The sequence below is a fragment of the Mixophyes fleayi genome, chromosome 2 (assembly GCF_038048845.1).
Source record: "Mixophyes fleayi isolate aMixFle1 chromosome 2, aMixFle1.hap1, whole genome shotgun sequence".
In the NCBI taxonomy this organism is placed as follows: Eukaryota; Metazoa; Chordata; class Amphibia; order Anura; family Limnodynastidae; genus Mixophyes; species Mixophyes fleayi.
The window spans coordinates 59,937,383-59,952,392 of NC_134403.1; the positions used below are offsets into that span (position 1 = coordinate 59,937,383).

General features: G+C 42.3%; 1 protein-coding gene across 3 annotated transcripts in view; it reads left to right on the forward strand.

Moving 5' to 3' along the window:
- LOC142140104 (guanylate cyclase soluble subunit beta-2-like) overlaps positions 1–15,010 on the forward strand; it is a 53,460-nt gene that overhangs the window by 15,974 nt on the left and 22,476 nt on the right. For 2 of the 3 annotated variants that reach the window (XM_075197961.1, XM_075197963.1), the window contains exons 5-10: positions 1,475–1,589; positions 3,236–3,339; positions 4,554–4,770; positions 5,703–6,023; positions 8,560–8,708; positions 10,882–11,028. In XM_075197961.1, coding sequence (XP_075054062.1) covers positions 1,475–1,589; positions 3,236–3,339; positions 4,554–4,770; positions 5,703–6,023; positions 8,560–8,708; positions 10,882–11,028 — 1,053 coding nt within the window. The remainder of the gene's footprint in view (positions 1–1,474; positions 1,590–3,235; positions 3,340–4,553; positions 4,771–5,702; positions 6,024–8,559; positions 8,709–10,881; positions 11,029–15,010) is intronic. The other variant, XM_075197964.1, reaches the window with a different exon arrangement.

Here is a 15,010-nt window from a genome sequence, read left to right on the forward strand (position 1 = left end):
AGGGAGGACACCCCAAAAGCACTGAGGAGTGCTAAAAATTATTTAGTAGATACTGCTGACAGATATGACTTTTGACAGCCAGAAATATTAATGCACAATTAGGGAGGACACCCCAAAAGCACTGAGGAGTGCCAAAAATTATTTAGTAGATACTGCTGACAGATATGACTTTTGACAGCCAGAAATATTAATGCACAATTAGGGAGGACACCCCAAAAGCACTGAGGAGTGCTAAAAATTATTTAGTAGATACTGCTGACAGATATGACTTTTGACAGCCAGAAATATTAATGCACAATTAGGGAGGACACCCCAAAAGCACTGAGTTGTGCTAAAAATTATTTAGTAGATACTGCTGACAGATATGACTTTTGACAGCCAGAAATATTAATGCACAATTAGGGAGGACACCCCAAAAGCACTGAGGAGTGCTAAAAATTATTTAGTAGATACTGCTGACAGATATGACTTTTGACAGCCAGAAATATTAATGCAGATTAGGGAGGACACCCCAAAAGCACTGAGGAGTGCTAAAAATTAGTTGGTAGATACTGCTGACAGATATGACTTTTGACAGCCAGAAATATTTATGCACAATTATGGGGAACACCCCAAAAGCGCTGGGGAGTGCCAAATATTAAGAAAAAATAATAAACTTCTATCCTCCTCTCTGCACTAGCGATTTTGGTTAGAGCAATTGCAAGAACAATATTGTATTCTCTGTCCCTGCTCTAATCAGCCTGTGACTACACCCTGCTCTCTCCCTCTGTCAAATGGCGATGGATTGCTGTGGAGGCGTGTATTTATAAAGTTGAAGTATCGCGAGAACCGAGCCCCGAGATCCGACGACGTCACAATGACGTTCGGCCTCGATTTGGATTCGGAACGGGCGGGAGAGTACCGAGCTGCTCAGCTCGGTACTCGGATACCCAAAGTTCGGGTGGGTTCGGTTCTCGGAGAACCGGACCCGCCCATCTCTAATATTAATAGACTTACCTGAAAAGCGACTGTCTACATGACCGATGATGCAGAATGCTGACCGCAAGTGATTTAGAATGAAGACCTGTCCGGCACTACAGTTCACTGTCATCACGACTTCTATTAAAGTTAATTTAAAATGGCAATGTCGGGACCCCGCAGGTTAAGTGTTTAAACACATAACCCGACACAGAGAGAAAAATAAAGTAGGCTTACCACTTGGAACCTCATTTCAAATCATATTGATGTTGAAATGGCATTTTTTCAAAGTCAACTTGATTCTCTACACCTTTAAAGCCAAGGTGGTGATTTAACCAAAATGCAAAAATCTCATTGCAGGGCTGAATTTTTTAGCAAACAAAATCTCAGATGCCCATCTCTAATAATGCATAGTAAATACAATAAATGGAAACAAAGTACAGAAACACCAATATCCTCATGGAATCTCAAGTTGCTTAAATAAGACTGCAAATAAAGTGTCTGTTTATACACACAGGATCAGAATAATGGAGCATTAAAACAAATAATTGATGAGAATAATACATCATCTTGTTGTCAGTTAAAGAAATCACACTGGGACATCATCAGAAATGTAGTCAGGTTTGGAAGAGGTGAGCATTTATTAACATCATTTCAGTTATTACAATAATACAAACAGGTTCTCTAAGTATTCATATGTTTTGTTGTCACTGTGGAGTTCATGTAGGATGTATGCTTAAAATAGGCATTTCCATACCACTCATGCGCATAAAACGTTTGTATGCTTATATCCATGTGCAGATTTGGTCACATCTTACACTTACGAGTATTAGAGACATGGGAATGGGGGATGGAAGGGTGGGAAAGTACAATAAGGACATGTTCTCATAAATGTAACCAAGTCAGATATGGACACAGTTACCTATACATACCCCTTTCAGGAAGTATGCCTCTTGAGGATGTTGGATAGCTGTTGCAAAATACACTCTAATACGCATTAGCTAGCTTTTCATTGGCTGGCTTCTGATTGGCTGATTACAGATTGCTCTCTCCAGCTGATCGTGCTTAATTCATTATCTTTTGGCTATATGAATTTTTTTCAAAAACATTTTTATCATGGCTTTAAACAGACCAGTAACAATTAATTTAACACATTCAATAATTATTGAATTTATATTATTATTTACAAATAAATATTATTTGTTTACTAAATATTAAGAATTTTTTTTTCTTAAAGCTATACTCAAGAAATATTTGCTCCCATCAGTAGAGCAACACCTATCCACTTATGATTTATTTCCATTTTATAGAGCGCTATAAAATATAAAACAGGTCTTACTATCCCTTTTTGTGATAACTTTCTGTTACAGAGATAAAATATATTTATCTCATCTTAATTCATAAAGAGATTGTCCGCTTTTAGACAATTACTGCTCAATATAAGAAGTACACCTGTATTGCAAATAAGGGGCTCCCCTGGGTACTGACCCTGTAACCAGATGCCGGCTACTACTGCAGCTCACAGCACTCTGAGACTCAATCCTCCTACAACAGGCTTAGGCAACCTGTGGCTCACCAGCTGCTGTGGAACTACAAGTCCCAGCATGCTTTGCTACAAGATATCCAGCCGATAACTGGTAAGGTATGCTGGGACTTGTAGTTTCACTACAGCTGGAGGGCCACAGGTTGACCAGGCCTGTTCTACTGCTTTTCAGTAGAGCTCTATTTAAGAACTGTGGACAGATTGTAGTATTCATATTATACCAGTAGCAGAGCAAGACACACAGCTTCAAGCCACAGGGGAGCTTCTTGGGCACCCTGCCCCTTGTTTGCTATACAGGCTTACAAAGCACAAGACAACCCCTTTAAGCTTCTAAGATGTCACTTTCATTAAGGATGAACTGTTGTCAAAAGAAGGGAGGAAATTAAAAGGGGAATAACTGTTTATGTATTACATAACAATAAATAACGTGTTCTATAGATAATTCTTATGTACTGCACCTGATATGGTTAATTAACTGTGTATAATACACTATTGGTCTTATATAATAACGTGGCTCCAAAGGCAATAATCTGCTGTAACTTCTAGCAACCAATCAAAAATCACCTTTTAACAGTGTAGTTGACTTAAACTAATGAAAGTCAATATCTAATTGGTTGTTATGGACTACAGACCTTCATTGCTCTTTGCATCATGGTGTTAAATAAGCCTTTATATGTTGTATGTGAGAACAATACTTGACGTAGCGTAAAGAAATCACTACTAACATTTTTTCAGGAAGTTTGCTGAATTCCTTTCAACCAGTTTATCCTACCAGACTATGGATGGATGAAAAGGCATTCTGCAATGAGTTTCCCTTCCATATCGTGTTTGACAAGCAAGTACGAGCAGGAACATTCATTATTTTTGTGATGTGGTTTTGTGAGATCACTGTGCTCTCATGTTAAATTGGACACAGGACATTTATGTTGCGAGGACTACTCAGTGCAATAAGGAAACCCGTCGTCTGCAGAGAGTGGAGGCAGCCATTTTATTTGAGTGCCTTAAGCCACAGTGATGTCACTGGTTTCTACTGCAATGTTATGAATATTGTTTTGCCCACAAAATGGCTGCCTCCACTTTGTAGCTGACAGCTCCATTTGAAAATAGCTCTGAAGGAATTTAAAGGCACATTAACCAGTGGCGCACGCAGGGGGGGTTCTGAGTCTCCAGGAACCCCCCCTGCGCTAACTTAGTGCCCACCATAGCGGCACTGTCCTATACAGCAGCCGCGGCGCTGTCAAAGAAGCGTCCGCGGCGGTGCTGTATTGTATACAGCACCGACGCGGACGCTTCTTTGACAGCGCCGCGACTGCTGTATAGGACAGCGCTGCCGAAACGGAGCTGCTGCACATGCACGGGCGCATGCGCAGCAGCTCTCTCTCGTGATTTTTTTTTTTTTTTGTTTGGGTCAGGGGGTTTCCCCTCCTGACAATGCTGCGTGCGCCCCTGTTAACCTTATTTTGTTTAAATATTTTGTATGATTTATGGAATGGACTTACATTTATATAAACATTGGTACAGAATGGCTTTCTGTACAGTCTGTGACAGTGTCTGCTACAAACAGCAGTTTACCAGCTAATTTTCACAATTGTTCTTGTTGTCTGATAAGAACTTTTCCTGTATGTGTTTATTTAAAATCCACCCAACAACATCTGCATCCATCACTTCAACTACAAATACAAGTACTTTACTTATTTATCAGGCATTTGTTTACAGAAGAGAAGGATGGGAGGGGTCTCTGAGAACCATTTATTGCTGCTTGTTGTATTTACACTGCTACATAAAGGTGTTTACCCAGAGGTACAACATAAAACTAACTTGTGTACATAAGATAACACACACCTGTCCCTATTTCAGCAGGACAGTCCCGATTTTAGGGCTCAGCTGTCCCACCCGGGGACATGTTTGTTGGGTAGTTGGGATTGCTGGGGGAAGGTAGACATGCCCCCATCATGATATGACCACGCCCTCTGCTCTGCTCCCGCTGACTGATGACAACATGATGACATATCTATACAACTATATTTATTTCTCTGTTTCTTACATTGCATAGATGAAAGTAAAACAGGCCGGAGTGAACATACAGAAATATGTCCCTGGGATCCAAACCATGGATATCAGATTAGATGAATATTTCACCATTGTCCATCCTCAAATTACTTTTACCATTAACAATATTCAGATGTTTATCAATAGTCAGTTTGTGCTGAAGACAAAGTGGGAAATGATGCCAGAGTCCTGGAAGACACAGCCAATGCTGAAGCTCAGAGGTACAGCTTATGTCATCACTTGGTGTCTGTGTACGTTATGTTGCTCCATATTTGCATTGTTCTCTAGTTCACCCTGTGATATGGATTGAAGAGCACATTCTTTATAAAAACAAGGAGCACAAAAATGTGCTTTTACCCATAACAACCAATCAGTATTATATTAGTTAGATTTGCACTAGATCGATCAAAGCTCATTTCTGATTGGTTACTGCTCCCTTTGAGTGTTTGATGGTAATTTATCCCCACTATTTTCGAGAGTGTCAGTGTAACCTATTGCTTTTATTTGTCAATTAAATAGAAATTCTAATTCGATGAATATGCAAGGCTTTAATTTGATGAATTCATTGGCTGAACCCACCCTGATTTCAGGAAGTGAAGCTGCATTTGGCTTCTCAATGAAACCGTTTCACTTAATATGCAAACACCAGTAACATTTTTAATTTGAAAGGTAATTGAGTGGTCTGGTCTACAAAACAACTATACAGCCTATACATTACACTATTCACCGAGACTTAATAAATGCTCCCTGATCTTTGCTACATCTTTGTTTTTCAATATACACATTATTTTTTAATTTACAGTGAAAATAATGGACTTACCTTGAGTCAGAGTTCTTGCAACCCTCTCCCATTTAAAATGTTTTCCTGCATGTGATAGATCATAGGCACAGGACTACCCATTATCTGAAACCTTTTCAGCTGTAAAGTGTACTGTATGTTATAGTGCTATATAATTGTATACCTATATAACTACTCAACCACAACATACCAACGTCAAGATGTTCCTTGAGCATCATAGCTGCCCTCAGGTTTTTAATTACTTTTTATAAGGGCAACTCCTGACTTTCGATTTCTGTTTGATATGTACATGAATTTACATATATTATTATAATGAATCTAATATATTACAAAGTACTTAATATTCCCTTTAAGGACATATGGTTTGGATGGATTCCATACAATGTATGATCTACATGTGTTCTCCGAAGCTGCGTAATCTACAGGAACTGGAAGAGATAAATATGCATATTTCTGATATAGCAAAACATGATGTAACCAGAGACCTGATCCTGCTGAACCATCAGAGATTAGCTGAGATGGAGCTGTCCAACCAGCTTGAGAGGAAGAAGGAAGAGCTACGAATATTGTCTAAAAACCTGGAGATTGAGAAGAAGAAAACGGAGACCTTGCTGTATGCTATGCTCCCCCCGCATGTGGCCAATCAGCTGAAGGAAGGCAAGAAAGTTCAATCAGGTACTTTCCTTCAACTATTTACCTAAAGAGTCTCCCCTGCACCTTGTGTGAATAATCTATGGAAGTCTAATGGAGCCCATGCAGTCTCACCAGTTATTAAATCTTACACAATTGCATACTCATCTTGCCAGTAGCCGTATATATGATGATATAGGTCTTCAACAGCCAATATTTAATATAGACTCCAATTCCAGGGTTCTCTTACCTCTCTGTCTGTATGTATTACCCAGTATTGTCTTATTAATGTTTGTTCCCAATTGTAAAGCGCTACGGAATTTGCTGGCGCTATATAAATAAATGTTGATGATGATGAATTCCATTGTGGACCCAAAAGTTGTACACCTGGCCATAATAATTATACTATATATAATAACTATATTAAACATCACTAGGCACAATGCATTCTTCTTTCTGGCAAGAGAAAATGATCAATTAAATATTTACTAAAAAAAAGTATCAATTATATCATCCATTATTGCTATTATCCATTATACATAAAGTGCAAAATATTCTAGATCACAGAATCAGGAAACAGTAATAAGTACCATAGAAAGCCTTGATGAAAAATGAATACGTATTTTTAATTCATTAATAAGAAATCAAACAAGGAATTAATACACACAGCGCACCAACATTCAGTTGATCATCCCCATGTGCACACGAGGATGGCGCTGTTTTATGGTTTTGGAGATCTCCAGCACTATCGCTTTAAAATAATGAGTAAGACATCAAAATGTAAAAAAAAAAAAAAATATCAAACTTCATTACTATACATAAACATGCATATTAGGTAAAAATATAGTTGAATACTATTCTGTCCATAAAACAAGACATGCACACTGAAATAAGTATTCAGTGTAAGATTTTGGTGCATCTTACACTTATGACTCCGTATGCCTGGAGAGATGGTACAGGGGAGAGACGGGGCAAGTACATGTACTACATGGGCATGTTCACATATGTAAGAACTTACCTGTCCCATGCTTCTGCTTGCAGCACCCACTAGTTACTTCTTGCTTAGTGCTACGATCATGTGACTCTGGGCGCGGAGTTTGAAACTTGCTGCACTATATAAGATCCATTCTGACACACTGTCTGTGTCTGAGCAACAGGTTAACCTAACAGGCTAACCCCTGCTTCTGGCTTCCCCAGCACTTCACTGGTTCCCGGCCCCTAGTGAATTATCTCTTAGCTTCTTTGACTTCGTTTCCTGGATTAATCCTTGTGCCGCTGCTTTTTGTGTGCATCCGACCCAGCCTCTTTATTGACTCTGATTTCTGGCCTACTCCTGTACTACCTTTCCTCTGTGTACTTTACCTGGCTTGTTTACTGACCACGCTTTCTGGATCATCCTTGGCACCACACATCCCAGTGTGAAACTGACCCGGCTTGTTTATGCGACCACCTCTCCTGTACCGTCCTGTGTTTATCCAGCCTGTGCATAGGAACGGACTCCTCCTGATCTCTCTCTACAGGAGGCTCCTGTCTAGCAGTATCCTGTTTGTTTAGAACTTAGAGTGCTTCTGCCATTCAGCATTGTCTCTCCCGTGTATTCAGTTGCATCTATCCATCCTACCTCTATCACATCAGAGGGCTACCCAGAGGGTCGCAACCTGTGGGTTCAAAGAAGCAGAATCCATCCTGCCTTGCGGAAGTTCTTGGTGAATACCAGGGGGTCCGTTAGGCTCCGCACCTTGGGAAGGTCTGGGCCAATCCGGATTGATAGTTGCCTCAGTGTCGTTACAACATAATTGTGACTTATGTAGACCTGGACATAGACGCTGATAGGTGTATCTCTATGGGTACTGGATGGCTAGTACGACAATACGCAGTATTATCAGCAGCACTATTTAGCTGCATTTGAACTTCCCGATTGTCTTAGCCTCATAAAGTTTACCACAAAGGCATTTTAGAATATAGCAGAGCAATGAAAATGCTGTATAATATGTAATTTTTCACCAAAATGCTAATGATTAGATGAGGAACCCTGGATAATAACGTAACAACATTTACAGTAATATTTTCAGTAGAAACTAGAAAAGTGAACTCTATTCAGACCTGCAACTTTATGGCACTTACAACTCCTAGCAGTTGAAGAGACACGATGGGGGAGGGAAGGGATGTCCTAGTGCCTGGAAACCCACCTCCAAGCCTGGGGCACTGTATAATTGAGGTGGCTGGACCCTGCTCCCACTTCACACAGCTCTGCATGAAAAGGGAAAGCTGAGTGAACCTAACAGTAGTGCATGCAGCATTGTGTATGTATATTATGGGGATAGGAAGAGTTGGAGAGCAGCCAAGTACTGTCTATAATTATAGCCACACCCCCATGCATGCTGGTCACGCCCACTGGCAGCGTGGTGTGGAAACCCCCCTCTACAAATCCTGCCTTTGCCCCTGGGTTGAAAAGTAAAATAAACTTTAAACACACAAAGTACTAGTTTCCCCATGAATGTTATCCCAGTGTTAGTTCATGTTATACAGGGAGTAAAAGTCTTTGTAGGATTCATACTAACAGATTATTTTCCACATACAGGAGAGTTTCAGACCTGCACAATACTCTTCAGTGATGTGGTGACATTTACCAACATATGCTCTGCCTGTGAGCCCATCCAAATAGTCAATATGCTCAATGCAATGTATTCAAGATTTGATCATCTAACAAGTGTCCATGATGTGTACAAGGTAAAGTTAACTCTTTAATACCTATAATATGCAGCAGGTGCAGAATCACCCAAACACCAGTCTGTAGCCAAGTTGTCTTTTAGTTGCTTTTTTAGGTATTTTGACCAGGGTGATACAACTTATTGTATTCATTCAGGACTAATTACATATAGCCATGCAGGAAATGATGTTGGCAAGGCTGGAATAACGTGTTGTTCAGACCTGGACAACCTGTGGCTCTCCGGGTATTGTGAAACTACAAGCCCCAGCATGCTTTGCCAGCTGATAGGGTATACTGGGACTTGCCGTTTCACAAAATACAGAGGTTGTCCAGGCCTGGTGTAGTCAATGGGAGAATTAGAATGTTAACAGGAGAACAAATTATTTCCAGAGATTCCAGATCTTATGGGAGGCAGTGACTTGTCCACTCAGTTGATTGAGTAAAAGAGGGCTGGATTAAGTATAGCAAGAGGCAGTGCCATATGGGGGGTATTTCAAGGCTTGAATGTGCTGATTTTCAGATGTAAATGTATCAAACCTTCTAAAGATGAAAAGTGGAGTTGGTGCCCATAGTTAGAACACGTGCTCTTTTACTTTTCTAGAAAGTTTGATACATTTACCCCTCAGTTTTGAGGGAGACAGGATCTTGTCCATTTGTGCGATTGAGCTATAGTAGGGCTGCATGTGTCAGTATCATTATGTGCAGAGGAAATGAAGGCGAAACTGAGCATTATATAATGAAAGAACAAAGCTCCCCTAGAAGCAGACAAGACTCAGAACATAGGCTGCGGAGGTCAATAGTGTGTCTGACCTCAGTCTATGCAACATTATCACCATCACTACATAATTAAGTCCTCTCACCTGGGGATTTCAGAAGTAAATTATACTGGCCAATAGATGGTGAGATGGTGAGGTTCTAAACCAGAACCTATTTGTTTTCATAAGCCCCAACCCCTACTGGAAAATGTAATTTACTGCTGAATCCCCTGGGAGAAGAGGTTCTACACCTCTCTTAGTGCCACAGCACAGCCATTGTTAATGCATCAACTGCGACAGCCAACTCCTACATGACTGTGTGCGCCATTATAGCACACTGTCATTTATCACAAGCTAAATTCAGAAAGACAAAAAACCAATATCGAGTGTGAATTTTAAACCCAGCAATGTAGTATGAAATGAATGGTGTTGTTAAGGAAAACATGGCACTTTGGGAAGACATAGTGGATCCGGTACAAGATACCATTGCCTGGATAGAAAGTGTAATAACGTTTCTCAGAGGATAAATGGGACTCACTTGTAGAAGCAATAGTCTTCATTGCCATGTGACACTAATACCCCATTCATACTGCACCAAAATCCCGGGTTTTTGCCGGGGCGAGCTCAAACGACCCGGGTCTTGGTGCAGTATGAATGGTACAAGTCAAAAATCCCAGGTCTAAAAACCCGGGTCTTCAACCCGGGATTTATTGAGGGGTAATTCCCGGGTCGGACCCGGGTTGCCTGCACTATGAATGGTGCAACCCGGGTTTTTCAACCTGGGTTGCACAGAAAACAAGCTGATTGGCTGTCTGCCTGTCTCTGGAGGATGATGTCATCGGTGGGAGGCCGTGGAAGATTCGAGAAGGAGTTTAGGAGAAATGGTGGATGGTGGAGTGCAGATCAAGCTGAAGCAGAATCGGAGTTTGTTGGAGAAAATTGCTTTTATTTCACTAGTCACTGTTAAACCAGTCACCTTTCAATGACATCACCATTTTTCAGCCAATGAAAACTGCTCTGGTGATGACTGATGACTCCCACAAATTGCCAGATCACAGACTTGTGCAGTATGAATGGGGTCAACCCGGGAAATTCCCGGGTCCGAGGTGCAGTATGAATGGTGTTTCTGAGCTGGGACGCTCCGAGCCCCGGCAAAAACCCAGCTTGAAAAACCCGGGATGTTGCCGGGTGGCAGTATGAAAGCGGTATAAGAAGACAGAACTAAAATAATCCAAACACAATGCAAACGTCAGAATGTTTTATAGTCTCATCCACTGCACACTACTTACTAACCAAGGCTGGTAGCATGTGTCATATGTATCATTTATATAAGGTGGTACATTTTCCCAAGTATTATCATATGAAAGTTCTTGCAAACTTCAGTTTTCCTATATATAAAGTTGAATATGGCTGAATCAGTAATATATGTTTATCACAGGTTGAGACTATTGGTGATGCATACATGGTGGTGGGAGGTGTACCAGTTCCTGTGGAAACCCATGTGGAGAGAGTTGCAAATTTTGCCCTGGGCATGAGAATAGCAGCAAGGGAAGTTATCAATCCTATATCTGGAGAACCAATCCAGGTGAGTGACATGTGCTGTAGATTTAGTTCTAACAGCCACAGCTGAGCTGGATTGCACATGAGATATCAAGAACCAGCAGATTGGTGGACTGTATATAGTCACCACATTTATTATATACCCTTATAAACCAAGTTGGTAATATATTCTTAGTGCACAAGGCAAAAGAAAAATGACATACTGCACAGAAAAATGATTGGTCTTTGATTAGCTTTAGCTATATTCTTGTGATATTATTTTTAGATCACTTTCTAGATTAGTGAGTAATTGGGTGCACTCATAGTAGTAGGTTACAGTAATCACTAAACAAAGGAGAGAAAGTATGACTGTAAGTAGAGGCGCTCCTTAGCTAATTATATAGGCATATCCAAAAAGATCTGAATTATTAATCCACATGTGGCCAAAACACAATAACTGAGAAAAAATAAATCTAATATTTATTACGTGTCCTTAAAAAGGAATTAATTCCATGAAAGCGAAATATTAAAATTATGTAAGCAAATGGGATATTCAATTTATAGTGCATGGTTTGTCCCACTGAAATTAATAGTGGAGGTGTCGTATATCGGACTTTGTGCAACCATAATCTGTCCACCTTTTTAATTTAATTATCACTAGTATTTCATTCTCACAATTCCTGATAATAACTGAATTGTGAAGAATTCCCAATAATTGATCAAAATAATTCTGTTTTATTCACACATAATTTTTGTACACATAAATTATTCTGTTCTTATATTTGATCCAAAAGGGTGTACTAATTATTATTGGTTTAATACATTATTATTAGTTAGTTTTAGCTTTATATGAGCTTAATATTATGCATTTTCATAGGTATGATATGATATTCTAAGACTGTAACCTATTTGATGGAATATATTACTCTGCAGATTTAGCTTGTTCTAAAAATGTCAATGTGTATTGATAGCAGTTCCTTTATTTGATCTAAATGGGTGTATAATGGGTGTATAATTTCATTTTGGTTTAATACATTATTTTTTACTATTTCTACCTTTACATTATCTTGATACCATGCATTATCATATGCAGAATGTTTTATTTATCTTGTTACTAAATCTCAGTTTGTATTGACAGCATATACACTGTTGCTATGTGCTGAAACTTCTAATCTAATAGTAAACTTTGCCAGATACATAAGCTGTATCTCTGTGTCCTATCGCATTCAAATCAATGAAAGGAACTCATGATTTTATTAAGAGCTAGATAACTTTAACATATTGGATACATATAAGATTCATATAAATCAATGAGACCTCTGTGTACCTTTCTCTATATTCAACTAAAACAATAATAGCAGAAATTACATCATCATTTATTTATATAGCGCCACTGATTCCGCAGCGCTGTACAGAGAACTCACTCACATCAGTCCCTGTCCCATTGGGGCTTACAGTCTAAATTCCCTAACACACACAGACACAGACAAACAGAGAGAGACTAGGGTCAATTTTGATAGCAGCCAATTAACCTACTAGTATGTTTTTGGAGTATGAGAGGAAACCGGAGCACCCAGAGGAAACCCACACAAACACAGGGATAACATACAAACACAGATAAGGCCATGGTCGGGAACTGAACTCATGACCCCAGCGCTGTGAGGCAGAAGTGCTAACCACTAAGCCACCATGCTGCCCCATGCTAGATCATGCTTATAGAGGAATATTTATTATTAATCACATTTGAAACACGATCCATTTCAATCCTTTTATTATATATTGTGACTATTCATTACAAATCTTTACTAGGAACAGCAGTCATGAAAACCCTGCTGTTCCTGCAAACACCAATGTCCTCAAAGGTCACTATTGCAAAGTGGGCACCTTTACAATAGTAACTGGAGAGGAGCACAGGTAAGTTACGAAGCAGGTAAGATCCGAAGATCCCTCTATCACAATGCTCTCCCCATAGGCTTCAATGGCTAACACCAGATCCATAGGGCACAAGATGGAGCTTCTTAAATAGAACAAAATAACAGTCCCCATCAGGCTCGGACTGGCCTGCCGGGCAGCCGGACTATTTACCGGTAGGCCCGGCCGCGTTGAAGCTCCGCCCCCTCCGCGGTTAGGGCGGAGCTTATGGGGAAGACCTGTCTTACAATGGCGGCGGCGGCAGCGGCAGCGACACTTCGGTAATAAACACACTACCACGCAGGTGCAGAGAGCCTAGACACGGCTCTCTGCACCTGCGCGGTAGTGTGTTTTTCACTTTCAGCAGGGGAGGAGGAGTTCTTCCTGTTGTCATCACTAGACGCGGCCGCCCAGAGGAGCAGGATGCCGGAGATTTTCACAGACTGAGCAGACAGGTAAGTGAGTCCGCTGCCAAGCCAGCCTGTCATTATTTTTTTTTAAACTGAAAAGAGCAGAGAAGCCCTGAGGGAAATAGTGAGAGGGATGAAAGAGGGATAAGGGGCCAGGTCATCATATCAGAGTGAGAAGGGGGGGCCAGGTCAGCATGGCAGAGTGAGGAGGGGGGGCCAGGTCAGCATGGCAGAGTGAGAAGGGGGGGGGCCAGGTCATCATATCAGAGTGAGAAGGGGGGGCCAGGTCATCATATCAGAGTTAGAAGGGGGGGCCAGGTCAGCATGGCAGAGTGAGAAGGGGGGCCAGGTCATCATATCAGAGTGAGAAGGGGGGGCCAGGTCAGCATGGCAGAGTGAGAAGGGAGGGCCAGGTCATCATATCAGAGTGAGAAGGGGGGGCCAGGTCAGCATGGCAGAGTGAGAAGGGGGGCCAAGTCAGCATGGCAGAGTGAGAAGGGGGGGGCTAGGTCATCATATCAGAGTGAGAAGGGGGGGCCAGGTCATCATATCAGAGTGAGAAGGGGGGGCCAGGTCAGCATGGCAGAATGAGAAGGGGGGGGGGCAGGTCATCATATCAGAGTGAGAAGGGGGGCCAGGTCATCATATCAGAGTTAGAAGGGGGGGCCAGATCAGCATGGCAGAGTGAGAAGGGGGGGCCAGGTCATCATATCAGAGTGAGAAGGGGGGCCAGGTCAGCATGGCAGAGTGAGAAGGGGGGGCCAGGTCATCATATCAGAGTGAGAAGGGGGGGCCAGGTCAGCATGGCAGAGTGAGAAGGGGGGGCCAGGTCATCATATCAGAGTGAGAAGGTGGGGCCAGGTCAGCATGGCAGAGTGAGAAGGGGGGGCCAGGTCATCATATCAGAGTGAGAAGGGGGGGCCAGGTCAGCATGGCAGAGTGAGAAGGGGGGGGCCAGGTCATCATATCAGAGTGAGAAGGGGGGGCCAGGTCATCATATCAGAGTTAGAAGGGGGGGCCAGGTCAGCATGGCAGAGAGAGAAGGGGGGGGGGGGGCAGGTCATCATATCAGAGTGAGAAGGGGGGGCCAGGTCAGCATGGCAGAGTGAGAAGGGGGGGCCAGGTCATCATATCAGAGGGAGAAGGGGGGGCCAGGTCAGCATGGCAGAGTGAGAAGGGGGGGCCAGGTCATCATATCAGAGTGAGAAGGGGGGGCCAGGTCAGCATGGCAGAGTGAGAAGGGGGGCCAAGTCAGCATGGCAGAGTGAGAAGGGGGGGGGCAGGTCATCATATCAGAGTGAGAAGGGGGGGCCAGGTCATCATATCAGAGTGAGAAAGGGGGGCCAGGTCATCATATCAGAGTGAGAAGGGGGGGCCAGGTCAGCATGGCAGAGTGAGAAGGGGGGGGCCAGGTCATCATATCAGAGTGAGAAGGGTGGCCAGGTCATCATATCAGAGTTAGAAGGGGGGGCCAGGTCAGCATGGCAGAGTGAGAAGGGGGGGCCAGGTCATCATATCAGAGTGAGAAGGGGGGGCCAGGTCAGCATGGCAGAGTGAGAAGGGGGGCCAAGTCAGCATGGCAGAGTGAGAAGGGGGGGGCCAGGTCATCATATCAGAGTGAGAAGGGGGGGCCAGGTCAGCATGGCAGAGTGAGAAGGGGGGGGCCAGGTCATCATATCAGAGTGAGAAGGGGGGGCCAGGTCATCA